Source organism: Copadichromis virginalis, linkage group LG3, assembly GCF_057382275.1.
Source record: "Copadichromis virginalis isolate Kocher_CV1m ecotype Utaka linkage group LG3, C_Virginalis_male_GT1.1, whole genome shotgun sequence".
Taxonomy (NCBI): Eukaryota; Metazoa; Chordata; class Actinopteri; order Cichliformes; family Cichlidae; genus Copadichromis; species Copadichromis virginalis.
In genome coordinates this window covers 19,285,441-19,298,042 of record NC_140620.1, presented here as the reverse complement: position 1 = coordinate 19,298,042, position 12,602 = coordinate 19,285,441, and the positions used below count along the sequence as shown (strand labels likewise).

General features: G+C 40.0%; 1 protein-coding gene across 1 annotated transcript; it reads right to left on the bottom strand.

Annotated features, from left to right (window-relative positions):
* Positions 1 to 4,005: 4,005 nt before the first annotated feature.
* LOC146713244 (uncharacterized) lies at positions 4,006 to 11,049 on the bottom strand. The gene is made up of 9 exons (XM_085452310.1): positions 10,937 to 11,049; positions 10,463 to 10,498; positions 8,925 to 9,185; positions 8,600 to 8,845; positions 8,327 to 8,515; positions 7,671 to 7,754; positions 6,044 to 6,127; positions 4,818 to 4,910; positions 4,006 to 4,250 (listed from the first exon to the last, which is right to left on the bottom strand). Exons 1-9 carry the CDS (start codon positions 10,965 to 10,967, stop codon positions 4,165 to 4,167), a joined length of 1,110 nt encoding a protein of 369 aa, XP_085308436.1. The 5' UTR covers positions 10,968 to 11,049; the 3' UTR covers positions 4,006 to 4,164.
* Positions 11,050 to 12,602: the final 1,553 nt, after the last annotated feature.

Here is a 12,602-nt window from a genome sequence, read left to right as displayed (position 1 = left end):
GAATGACAGACGCCCTCTTAATGTCACCACTAGCACCCACCAAACAAACAAATGAAAACCCATTGATCATCAAAAATTCAATACATTTAGTTATGGCTGCTACAGTGTGTTTGGGCTGCAGAATGAAGGTGAAGAGCAGAGCAGCTTGTTCAGTAGATGTTTAAACAGCAGACATAACATAAAATAAAGAAAATCTTTAGATTTTGCTGTCTTGATGTTTCTCTTCAGTCCATCAGCTCATGCAACAGCTCACTGTTCTGACCTCCATCTCAAATATGCTAAATTTTCTCCTCCTCCTTTGCTCCACCTTTCTTCTGATTGGCTGCCCCTCAGAAGCAGAAGGTGTGAAAAGCCTGGAGCTGTCAGGTTGAAGCTGTCGGTTCTCTGTATGCACACTCTTACTATAAAATAAGGAACTGCTTCAGCTGAGGTGTCATCTTTAACTGCTTTAAACCATTAATGTTGTTAATACATTTTTATACAAATATTGAACTGACCCATGCATTTCTTTTGTTCTGTTTTACTGCATTTACTTTTATTTCTTTAAGGAATTGATCAAATTGGCTCAAATTACCATACCATAGCATCTGGTTCTAACCTGTCTCTATTCCGGCTCCATTTTTGCTCCTTGTGGCTCTGTTCTGTGCTGGGAAAGGCCTGTTTTATGGTCTTGTCACAGGACAGGATCACTTACCTTGATTTGTTGTGCAGCAGAGGAGAAACATTAGAACTGAAAAGAAAAGAAAAGATCATAAAAATTCAGTGTTAATAACAAATATAAGCTCACAGGAACAGTGACCACGAACTGAGCCTCAGACTGATAAACTCAAAATGTTTTCTTTGAACAGGATGTGTCCTGTTAGCAAAGGTGATGATGCAGTTTAACACTGTGGTGGTTTATCTGCAGCATCGACCACACACTCTGATTTTTTAATGAAGTGAAACTTTGAGCTGAATTAAAGCACCTCAGATAGTCAGGAGTACTTATTATTTCCCGTTTTAGTGAGAAGGCACAAGTCTTCCTCTTTACATTTTTATCTCCTCGACATTTTTTCTTTGGACATTTCTTTCTACATGGTCATTAACAGTAATTGATTTAAATAAAATATATCTTGCTTTAGCTCATCTTATCTTCAATAAACATAAAAACACAAAATTTTAAGAAAGCATGTGGTACTTACAGAGCAGCCACAGAAGACGTGTTTGTCCCATCGTGGCACACAGAGGTGTGAAATCTTTTCGTTCAATGCAACAGTTAAACCCTCCTCCTTCCTCTCAGTAGCTCAGTGTAGAGGGTCTGTGGTTTCTCTGCAGCAGTTCTGGAGAAAAATCTTTTTTTTTTAAAATATATCTCCTCTTGATTGAGCCTTTGTTTAGGGTCAGGTCATCTGTTGTCCTTTGTTCCACGTTTCCATGTTTCAGTCTGCCTCCGCCAGACTGTGACAGAACGACCCTGTTGAACCAAGCAGACATTTATTTCAGTGACTTTTTTAAATTTAAGATTCTTGTTACGTAACTTTGCAGACGTTCGATTATTTCCTGTGTAGGAAATCAGGAGGAGGAGACGGAGGCTTTTTGGGCTCTAGTGATGGGATTTCCGGCTCTTTTTAGAGAACCGGCTCTTTCGGCTCCAAACCGGCTCTTCAGGTTGTTTTGTTGCTTAAATAAACAATAATATAAAATTATGCACAAAAGGAATTACTAATGTAAAAAAGAGTGGTTTTATTTATATATTTTTATATTTAAATATATACGGTGGCCCCTACAGACAAAACATGTACAAACTCCAAAACACATTTCTAGCATGAACTGAACTTCCAAAGCAGAGCTACTAGATCACTTAAATTACACAATTGAAAGCATGTGTGTATTGTTTGTGTATTTATACACAAGCACTCATATATATTCAAATAATTTAAAAAAAATTTTTTACCTGTTACTACCACACACCGAATCCGGTCGTTGGTAATTGCTGGCTTGTGTAGCCACTAGGTAACAAAAGCTCAACACTGAGCCCAGCATCCTGGAGAACTTCTGTTGTGTTTTGTACGTGTTTTTGGAGTTTTTGCGTGACTTGAAGTTTGTACGTGCTTTGTCTCTAGGAACCACCGTAAATATACTTTTACAAAAACCAACTACAGTTCAACTTTTAACTATTTAAATTTTCAGCTTTTTCCTTTTAAACAAATTTAAAGTGAAACAACACAAAACACTGCAAACCACAACACAATTAAATATAAATTATAATATGAAAACAAAAAGAAGATGCATATTCTCTGTCATATGGGCCCACATGAACAAACTTTCTGAATCCTTTATCATCTGCAACTGAAAATAGTTGTGGATGATTACTACCTTTCTAATGTGATGTTGTTGTCCCTGGCTGTCTTTCTCTCTCTCTCCTGCTCTGTTCCTGTGCTACATGCGGAGTGAAGCGGAAAAAAAGTGCGAGAGAGAGAAAGAAAAAAAACTCTCACAGCTTGCAATAAGGAGCCGGCTCGTGTCATTCACTTCGAAGACCCGGCTCTAAGAGCCGTTTCGTTCGCGACCGACACATCTCTAGTTCTTACTACTTCCTTTGTATTTTGAAGGTTACTTTCCTTATGGATCTTCTACATCATGCTTTGATGTTTTGCCCCTCCTTGTCTCCTTCATCCTTCTCCATGTGAACCAGAAATCAGTCTCAGTTCTTCAGTTTCCTTTTCTTATTCTCCGTCATTTACTGTTTTGCCATGTGAGTCTGAGAGTAATGAATGAACGAACAACAGTTTAACTGTGTGTCATTTTGCAAAATTTTATGTGAAGGCTGTAAACATGTAACTTTCATGAACACTGTTAGACCTGACATGATTAAATACAGCAGACAGATGTTGCAGCTGTGCGAACATCACATTTAAATCACTTTGAAATGAGGCTCTGAGGTGAGGATGGGTCCTTCGGTTAAAACACCTGCTGCCTTACTCCTCTCTCTTCAGGTCTCCTCTTCACCTTGAGATGTGCAAGTGTGAGTCAAACTTTAGCATCAGAGTGTGGTATAAATATAGCCACTAGGTGGCAGCACAGGGGCTTCAGTTTGGCTCACAGTGGCTTCCACTCTGAGCTTTAATGGCACAAAACTGTAAATACAGAGTCCGAAAGAAAAAGCTACATCATCAGAAAAGAGATCACATAGGAACGGAGAGTCAGTGTTCTGCAGGCTGCACACATTTTGACACTTATCCTGCAGTCATAGAAGGAGAGGTGGGGCACAGAGGTGGACAGGTTACCTGCATTTTAGCCCCGTCTGTCACAGGACTAACACAAAAAGACAACCTTTCACACTCACATTCTTATGGGCAATTTAGAACCACCAGTTAATCTAACCCTACTAACTGTATGTCACTGGACTTTTGGAAGAAGCTCCGGCTTCCTCCAAAAGTCCAGCTACCAGCTAGTTTGAGGCATGAAAATGCAACTCCACACAGAAAAACTGGATTCAAACCTTGTTCCTGTGAGGTGATGGTGGTGACTACCACACTATTTTTCCTCCCTTGGTTGACTAATCAAACATAAATTCATATATGAATGCAAATACTCTTCAAATTACGATGGAAAATATAATAGTTATATAACAGTAACAGTTTTTAAATGCTGCATGTTTGATGCTTTTTCAGTTTTTATGTTCCAAAAGATTATAAAAAGTTAATACTGACTTCTGTTGCAGACTGGAGAGTGACAAGCAAGCAATCTTTACCTGCTCAGTAGCTATTTTTCATAAATCTATGCTAAGTTATTAATATTTTAGAAACAATCTTCCTTCTTCAACTTCCACCATGTGATCCTTGCCTCTGCCTTCACTCACTTCTTCTTCTTGATGTCTGAAGTCATCCTATAAACTACATGTGACGGTGCCTAGCTACATCCTCCTCTGACACCACCTGCTTCAGGGCAGAAATCAGTCTCCTCTTTAAATCTCTGGTGTTGCACAGGTGTGTTCAGTGACCGAAAGACTGCTTTGTATTTAAAATCTTTTATTAAAGACAAACATAAACTTTCCACTTCATCCTGAGCTCTACATTCAAACTGGTCCAGTGCAGCTGTACGACTGTAAACACACACAAGATTAAATAAATAATAAATAATATAGAGAGGAGTGCAGGGATGTGTTTGGCAGCGAGCTGGACGTCACTGGTCAGACTGGTTAAACTGTGGTGAAGGTGTGTGGGTCTGCTTCAGCGAGGAGTAGATGATGGCTGAGTCTTTTGCAAAGTCTGAACACAAACACACAGATTACAGAAGGTTCAGTCCTGCACCGGCTCAGTTTATCACAGAGGAGCTGATGTGAGCAGGAGGAGTTTAACACTGCAGGTGAAAGAATAAAACTAAATCTGTCTTATACACTGTATGAACACCTGAATCTCACGAATATATTGACCAATATTTAAATGTACAAACATGCATTTGTAGTTGTATTCAGGCCTTGTGTGTATGAATGACAGAGCTGTGATGTGATAACTTACAAAGGCACCTTTTATTTCCTCGTCTCCTGACATCTCAGAGTTATTTACACCACCTTCACATTTATACAACATGTTTTCTTACTATAGTTACAGAATGTACTGTCTTCATCACACAAACTAGGGTTTGTCTGCCACAGCTGTGTGTATCATGTGTTTAACCTCTTCATATGTTTCTAATATTATAGTTAATCCTCCTCCCAGAGCTAATAACCACATTCATGTGACCACAGTGATTTTCACAGTGTGTGCTGCTACTCTTTTGCTAAACTTTCCTACAGAGGAGTTTGTGCAGCGAGCATGAAAGAGGAGCAGCTGTACCTCTGTGACTGCTGTTTGTCCTGATGGCGATCTGTGCATAGCTGACATCAGCTGTTCCATACAGTAAAGAATAAACTGCAGCGGGATCGCTCTCTGCAAGACAAGAAAAAGTCACGTGACTGATACAGAACTGTTGTTTGAGGGTGAGAAAAATTTGGACTTTTCATAAATTAGACCTGCAAGCAGGAGGATGCAGCGTGTCTGGTGTTTCACCGAAAGCTGCTTTTACACCTCAGCTAAGGTTCCCACATGTTTACAGACTGTGTTAGTTAATAAAACAGGAAGCTCAATGGCCACAAAGCTCCCCAACTCTCTCAGAAACATGTTTCACTTTTACATGATGCATTAAAATATTTTGCAAAACCAATTTCAAAGAAAAACACTAAACATTTTTGTTTTGTTCTGTTTTTTTACGTTGATCTGACCGTGTTTACCATTTAGCAACGCATCATTATAACGTTTAACTTGGTTTGTCGATACATCACAAACAAAATGGGTTTGGCTCTCTGTGAAAGTCCAATGGACAAACTTTGGCTGTGTTTAATAAAAAGGATGGTGACATGATGAGCTTAGTGTGTTAATGTGGTTTATTAACATCATTACAGGGAACCAGCTTTAGTTCCCAACAAAGGATTCAGCTGTGGATGCTGGACGGCTTGAACTTCACTGTGTTCTGTTTAATGAGGTTTTTTAATTTTTAGTGAGAGACACACAGCTACTTCCTCCAGCAGCACTTTCTGCCTTATTAAAGGAGGACTGAGAAATAAAAGCTTGTTATTACAATGTATAATGTTATTATTACTATTATTATTTTAGCAGCAGGTTATTTAACTGAGGAAAGCATCGGAGGAGCTTCTCAGTTCCTAAACATGTCAGAAGATATGATGTTGCTGTGTTTCAGACGGGTCAAATTATTGGCCTGTGTCAAGCAAAGAAGCAGCTTAGGAAAAGCTCAACTACTAAAACCTGGCTACGAATGACCCCACACGTTATTAAAACCTGGGGGAAAAAACTAAAGAGTGCAAATAAATCACTTAAACATTTGATGACAGCACATCACAAAGAGAGAGCATTTCAACATTTCTGCAGTGCACGATCTTTAATGAATCACTGCTGTCTGAAGTAGATTTCATCACAGTGCATCCAACACACGTTTAAACATCCTGAGGAAATGTCAGAGGATCATCGACGAGTTTAGAGACTGTGTAACAGGAAACGTTTCATACCTCTGGTCACATTTGACTCATACTGGCTGTTTGCTGTTGTTCTTTCCACTAAGGAGTAGGTGGCATCTGGTGCAGGATCTTGCTCTGTAAAACAAAGTCAGACTTTCCATAAACAACAGGACTGGTACTGCTGCTGCTGCTTCAGCATTTGGAATATTAATACAGCCGAAATCCAGAAACATGTTGACACTGTGTGAAATCTCTTAACCACTTATTTTATTCACAATGAAGCACAGAAAACATTTGAAATGTCGAAAAAGACTCATTTTAATGTTTTATGAAAAGGTTGGGACGGGTCAACAAAAGGCTGGGAAAGTAAAAAAGAAACAGCTGGAGAACGATGCTGCATCTAATCAGGTTAACTGGCAGGAGGTCAGGTACATGACTGGGTATAAAAAGAGCTTCTCAGAAATGAAGACCACTGATCTGCAACAAACTGCGGCTACAAATCGTCAAGCAATTTCTCAACATGACAAGTTTCTCCACATAAAATTACCAAAACCTTTGGACATCTCATCATCTACAGTGCAGAATATCACCAACAAATTCAGAGAATCTGAAGGAATCTCTGTGCGCAGGGCCCTCAGTGCTACTTGAGATCCCTGTTTTGAGCATTCAGACAGCACAAACTCGACTCTTTCATGGAAATCACTGCACGGGCTCAGGAGCACTGCAAAAATGTACTGTCTGTGAAGGAGAGGGAGCACTGGGCTTCATATCAGACCTCTGCTGGAAAGTCTGTATCTCTGATCATTTGGGGATGTTTGTACGGAATCGGCAGCTTGCACATGTGGAACGGCAAAAGTCAGTGTTGAAAAATGTATGCAGATGTATTTTTCAGGAAAGACTCAGCATATTTCAGCAAGACGATGCCAAACTGCATACTGCATCTATTACGACAGTGTGAATTTGTAGTAGAAGAGTCCAAGTGGTGAATTGTCCTTCTTGCAGGACTTTGAGCAGCTGGAATCCTCTATGGGACAAGAATGAGACCACATTGCTCTCCTAAAAGTCCAGCAGCACCAGTTCCCACGTGTTTACAGACTGTTGTTGTTGTGTGACATGACCCTGGCCAACTTTATTCAAATGTAAAAAGACTTTTGTTTTCTTTAAAAAGTACATATTTTCAGTTTACACATTGTTTTCTTTGTTCTATTGTGAACGGAACGTTTTATTATTTTATTAGGGATTAATGAAGTATTCTGATTGTGAAAAATATAAAGTTATGAGATCTGAAAATCACTGCAACCGTTTGGTGGATGGTGTGTAAAATATAGAAAAGAGCTAATGATGAGAACATGAGCAGTAAAACCGAAATAAAAAAAATCGAGGTGTTTCTTTCTCTCAGTCCAGGGGTGAGAAACTGAAACTGGACAGCAGCAGAGCTTCTCCTTCTTCTCCTTCTTCTTCAGCATGCTGATGTGCAGTTCAAACACACGGGTATTTGGTCGTAAAGTGAAGCTTTGAAAGTACTGACAGTATTAACATGCTACCTAATCAAACATGGGTGTTTGGGCCAACACACATGTTGTAAAAACCCCAAGCACGAGCTGGGCAGACCCTGTTGTGGAACCATCAGAGGAACATCAAAGACTTCTGAGATTATATAACAGGAAACTTTGCGTACCTCGTTTGCTGTTTGATTCCTTTCGGTGGTTTGCTGCTGTTCTTTTCACTGATGAGTAGGAGGCAGCAGCTGCAGGATCTCTCTCTGCAAATACCAAAGATTTCCCTCTGATAATACAACCGTTACTGCTGCTTCGGCATGTTAATATGTATAAAGCATTGTGTTTTTAATGAAGCTGAAATAAAACAGTAACTCTTTCAAAAATCTTTCTGAACGCTGAAAAAAATGTCTCTTTTTTTACAGTCAGATAGCTGGATGGCAGCAAAGCTTCTGCTCTCATCGACTCTCTTTGACCACAAAGTCTGAAAACACAAACTAATCATAAATATTAAAATATAAGGATATATTTCAAATATGATGATTATCATAAATTATAGTAGCTTAAAATGGACTTTTAGAATTTACTTAAAAATGTGAAGGTCTATGGCTCAACAACTCACAAATATAATAATGTGAAATTAACACATCCTGTGCACCATGTGACCATTTTTAAAGGAACAGTTCACCTCATAATCACACCTACATGTGTTTGGTCTCCAGTGCTGCTTATCCACTCAGATTAGTGACTGGCCAAACTTAGAGATATTTGATTACAGTTTTTTCCTTTAAACTATTTAACATGTTCACATTAAGTGTGAGCAGAATGTGTGTCTCACCTTCAGGTTTCCTCTGGACACATCGCCTAACCAGTACAACCAGTACAACCAGCATTAGCAGCCCAAATATGAAGGGAACAGAAACCAGCACAGAGAGAGGAGGAGAGGAGCGCTGAGAAGGAGGAGTAGAGGAAAACGAGGAGGAGAAAGAGGCAGTGGAAGCTGATGGAGGAGGAGAGGTGGAAGACCCTGGAATTAAAGAGAAAAAGGGATCTTTGTGGTCACTTTGAGTTGCTTTTGGTCTAAAATCTGTAAAATAAACAGAAGCCTCACCTGTGACAGTGATCCAGCTGGATGGAGACTCTCCATGACCGCTGATGTCACACTTGTAGAGGCCTTCATCAGACCTGGAAACATGCTGGATGGTCATGTGACCTGTAGGCTGCTTCCTGATGAGGGAGCCATCTTTATAGAAAGCAGCTGGGAGGTTGGAGGGAGTGGTCTTTGTTTTACAGAGCAGAGTGACGTCATCTCCCTCCATCACAGGGAGGACAGGACTCTGCAGGATCACTGATCCACCTCAACACAGAGACAAACTACAGCATTTCATCCATTTACACACAGCTTCATCAACACTAACTCCACACACTCAGCTTACCAGTGACTGTCAGGTTAACCATGTTACTGATGGGACCCTCTCTGGACTCACACCAGTAAACTCCACTGTCTACTAAGACGATGTGGTTGAAGATACAGGAAGAACCAGCTGGTTTTCCCCACTTGTCACACTCAGTTCTGATGTCTCTGCTTGTGTTTCTCCTCAGAGTCCATCCAGCAGAGCTGTTGTCCTCCTTACAGCTCAGAGTCACAGAGTCATATTCAAAGAACTGAGAGCTGCTGGGACTCACACTTAAATGAACTGAGAGAAAAACAAACAATTATTTATATATTTTCTCACATAGAGAGCATAAAAGAGGATCCACAAGTACAGCTTCTGAAACAGCTTGTTGATCAGATGCCAAAAGCCCTCCCTTTCAATCTTGCTGCTATCCTTCTGTCACAAATCACCCTGATGAATCTCATCTCCATCCTGATACACTAGTAGATGTTAAAAGTCACTGGCAGGTAGATCTTGTTAAACAAAATATAACGTAACAGTTTATTAAATTCCAAATCCTAAATCTGGTGCAATACAGTAATACAACAATAAACAGAACAGCTCTACTCAGTAAACGTTTTTCTGTGAGTGCTGCTGTTCTGTTTACTTAGACAGAATCCTGATGGCTGACAGGTTGAACTAACCAGCTGTGCAGATGTTCATGTAGTGGTCAAACACTGTGGGTTTTACATAAGTGTCCTATGTGCCTCTTAGTTCATCGTCTCTCTGAAGCAAAATGTTTTAGCTCCTCTCACTCAACACCTACCTTCTTCCCCCTCAAATAGGTGTGAGCAGCACTGTGGGGCTTTTTTGCTCACACATTTAAATATAAGGGATAAACCTCATCATACACAACCAACAGCAGAAAAAAGACTCAATTCAATTTGAAATTTTGAGCATGTTTGATGGGAAAAAAGATACCGAACTGCAAAAACGGATTTTTAATATTTTTAGGTAGACAGTCTGGTGAGAGCTGAACATGTATGTGACTGGATTTTCTCTCAGTCTATGTTAAAAGCACATCCGATCACTTTAACTAAGATTTACAGGTCACTCTGAAGACAACATGAAGATACTAACCTTTTTACATTCACCCTCTTTTTCTTTTTTTACTAATAAGGCCTCAAAAGTGCACGAGCTTGTTCACTGGACTCTTATAGTAATATCGTTGACAAGAAATGCATCGACTTCCGTGTCAGGAGCTGCTTCTGCTCACGTCTTGGTATCTAGCTGACACTATTTGAAACCAGAAGGCTGAGCTTTTATAATGTCATTAAAAATACAATCAGCGGGATTTTTATTCAAATATTAAACTGAATCAAGACATTTTATTAAATGTTTGACTGAATTTTACCACACAGAGTTTCACTTCACCAACCGTGCATTAAAGCTGCTCTGACTCAGCTGGTCCATCTGAGCCTAACCAGTTTCTATTCTGTCTCTACTTTTGTCACATTCAGCACAGTTCGAAGTTGTTTTTACACTCTTTTATTTTTTATAAAAAGTGTTAGTTGGTAATAAAGCAGGTTGTCCCTCACCTTGGTTAGTTGTGCAGCAGAGCAGCGACATCAGGCCTGAAAACGAAGCACAACAGATACCAACATCTGTTTATAGGAGCAGCAGAACGGTGACCACAAATTAATTTCCAAGCGATGAACTCAAAACGACTTCTTTAAACAGGACGTGCCGTGTAGGAGGAGGTGAGGATACAGTTTCAAACTGCAGTGGTTTATGTGCAAAATCACATTTTTAATGACGTTTAAAAAGTAAAATGTTATAACCTCCTGTTACAGATGTAAAGCAGCTGGATAGAAAGAGCTGATGTGCACACTTCTACTTAAACCTTCTTACACCATCCTAAAAGTTGCATCTTCCTCTTTGTAGTCTCGTCTCTTGTCCATTTATCTCGAGGTCATTATCACAGTTATTGAGTATTAAGTGTCTCGCTGCCACTCTCAGCAGAACAGCTTCAAGTCACGCAATAAGATTTACAGGCAGCATGTGGTACTTACAGAGCGGCCACAGAAGACGTGTTTGTCCCATCGTGCCACACAGATCTGAGATCTTCTTGTTCCACAGAAGCACTTGAACCCTCCTCCTTCCTCTCGGCAGCGCAGTTTAGAGGCCCTGTGGTTTCTCTGAAGCAGTTCTACGAAAAAAAAGACAGAAAGAAAAAAGGAAAGTCCTGTAAGTTTCAGGTTTGAAGCTGAAATATGAATCACAGAGTTTATTAAAGCGATGAACGGGAAAGAATGAAACATGTCAAAGCTGTGGGCACCTGAATATTATTAGTTTTAAACCTTCATAAAATTTGTTTTAGTGTTTGTCGCTTAGTCTTTGAGGAAATTATCATGACCTGAATGAACCAACCTCAACATGTAAAATGTAGGACATTTATGTAAGCTGTTATTCTGGCCTGTATATGATTTGCACCATATAACAAAATTTAAACTTTCAGGTATTTGATTAACTTCTCATGCACAGAAATGCAGCTTTGCTACACAAACAACACAGAAATGACAGCTGTGAGAGTAGACTTTATATATCTTTATATCTTTCTTGTGTAAATGGAAATTTGTCTGACATGTTGAGCAAATTCTTAACGCTAGTGTGTATTTCACGCACATGGAGAGATTTTTTTTTTACTCGCTGGTGCACTGTTACACGCAAACTACAAGATGCCCTTTTGGGATTTAACTTGTTGAACATGTCAGTGTGTTAATAAAGTTAACTTGAAAAAAAAAGCGAGGCGGAAGAAAAGTGACGGACATGCGCTGCTGTGCTGCAGCCATGCTTCATTCAAAGTGCCACCTGATCGAAACCAGTGACAGCCCTGCTGTCACTCAGCGAGAATTGGGAGACTGGGAGGATTTAAACGCAGTGTTTTGCTTTTCATTCCTTTTCTCCCTCATGGACGTCCGTGTGACGGTCGTCCGCACACATGAATGCAAAGGGGGGCAGTTTTACCTCAGGAAGCCAAAGACGGTGATCAGGTGAGTTCGTGTCATTCTTCGATTCGACAACTTTTCAGTCCCTTTTCTTTCTCTACCCGCACACATGTGGAACAGCTTGTTGTTAAATGAAGCCTTTTAAACGTGAGCACTTAGAAAGCAAGCGTCCTCTGACGTCTTCGTGTATCCTGGGTTAGAATAAGCGCTTTTCCCTTGATGTCCCTGAATGCATCAACGTGCATTCTCAGAGGCATTTCGACAGCTTTTGAGTTTCCTGGTTGTAAAACTGCTGCTGAAGACAGTTTATTACAGGTTAGTTCATCTTGCGCAGTGTTGGTTAAACATTTCGATCATTATGAGTAAGAATTAAACCTGCAGTGCCCGCTGACGGACACTAGAGGGCAGTCAGTCATTTCACATTTACAGAAATACACAGGTTGAAACCAAATATTATTTCTCCAGCATCTATAGTAGAACAATAGAAACAAAAAACAAAACAAAAGCAAAATTAATATATAATAAACAATATAAACACTTCATGGATGATCTCACTTCCTCTAGGCTACTCAAACAGGGGAGAGAGATCAGGGCAGTGCTGCGGTGTGTAGGAGGATATGCCGGGGTAGTGATGATGAGCAGGCGAGCAGAGATGGTTGAGGTTAACAGCATAGACTGCAATATGTTTTTGTGGTTGGAATCCTCAGTAAACAAACAGCTCCACGCCCTG

Bases quoted from the DNA above. Each gene is read 5' to 3' on its own strand.
- LOC146713244 (XM_085452310.1), bottom strand. From the start codon at position 10,967: ATGGGACAAACACGTCTTCTGTGGCCGCTCT. The intron at 8,846-8,924 runs GTAAGCTGAGTG...CTCTGTGTTGAG, and splicing joins GGTTAACCTGACAGTCACTG to GTGGATCAGTGATCCTGCAG. The intron at 7,755-8,326 runs GTGAGACACACA...TGGTATTTGCAG, and splicing joins TGTCCAGAGGAAACCTGAAG to AGAGAGATCCTGCAGCTGCT.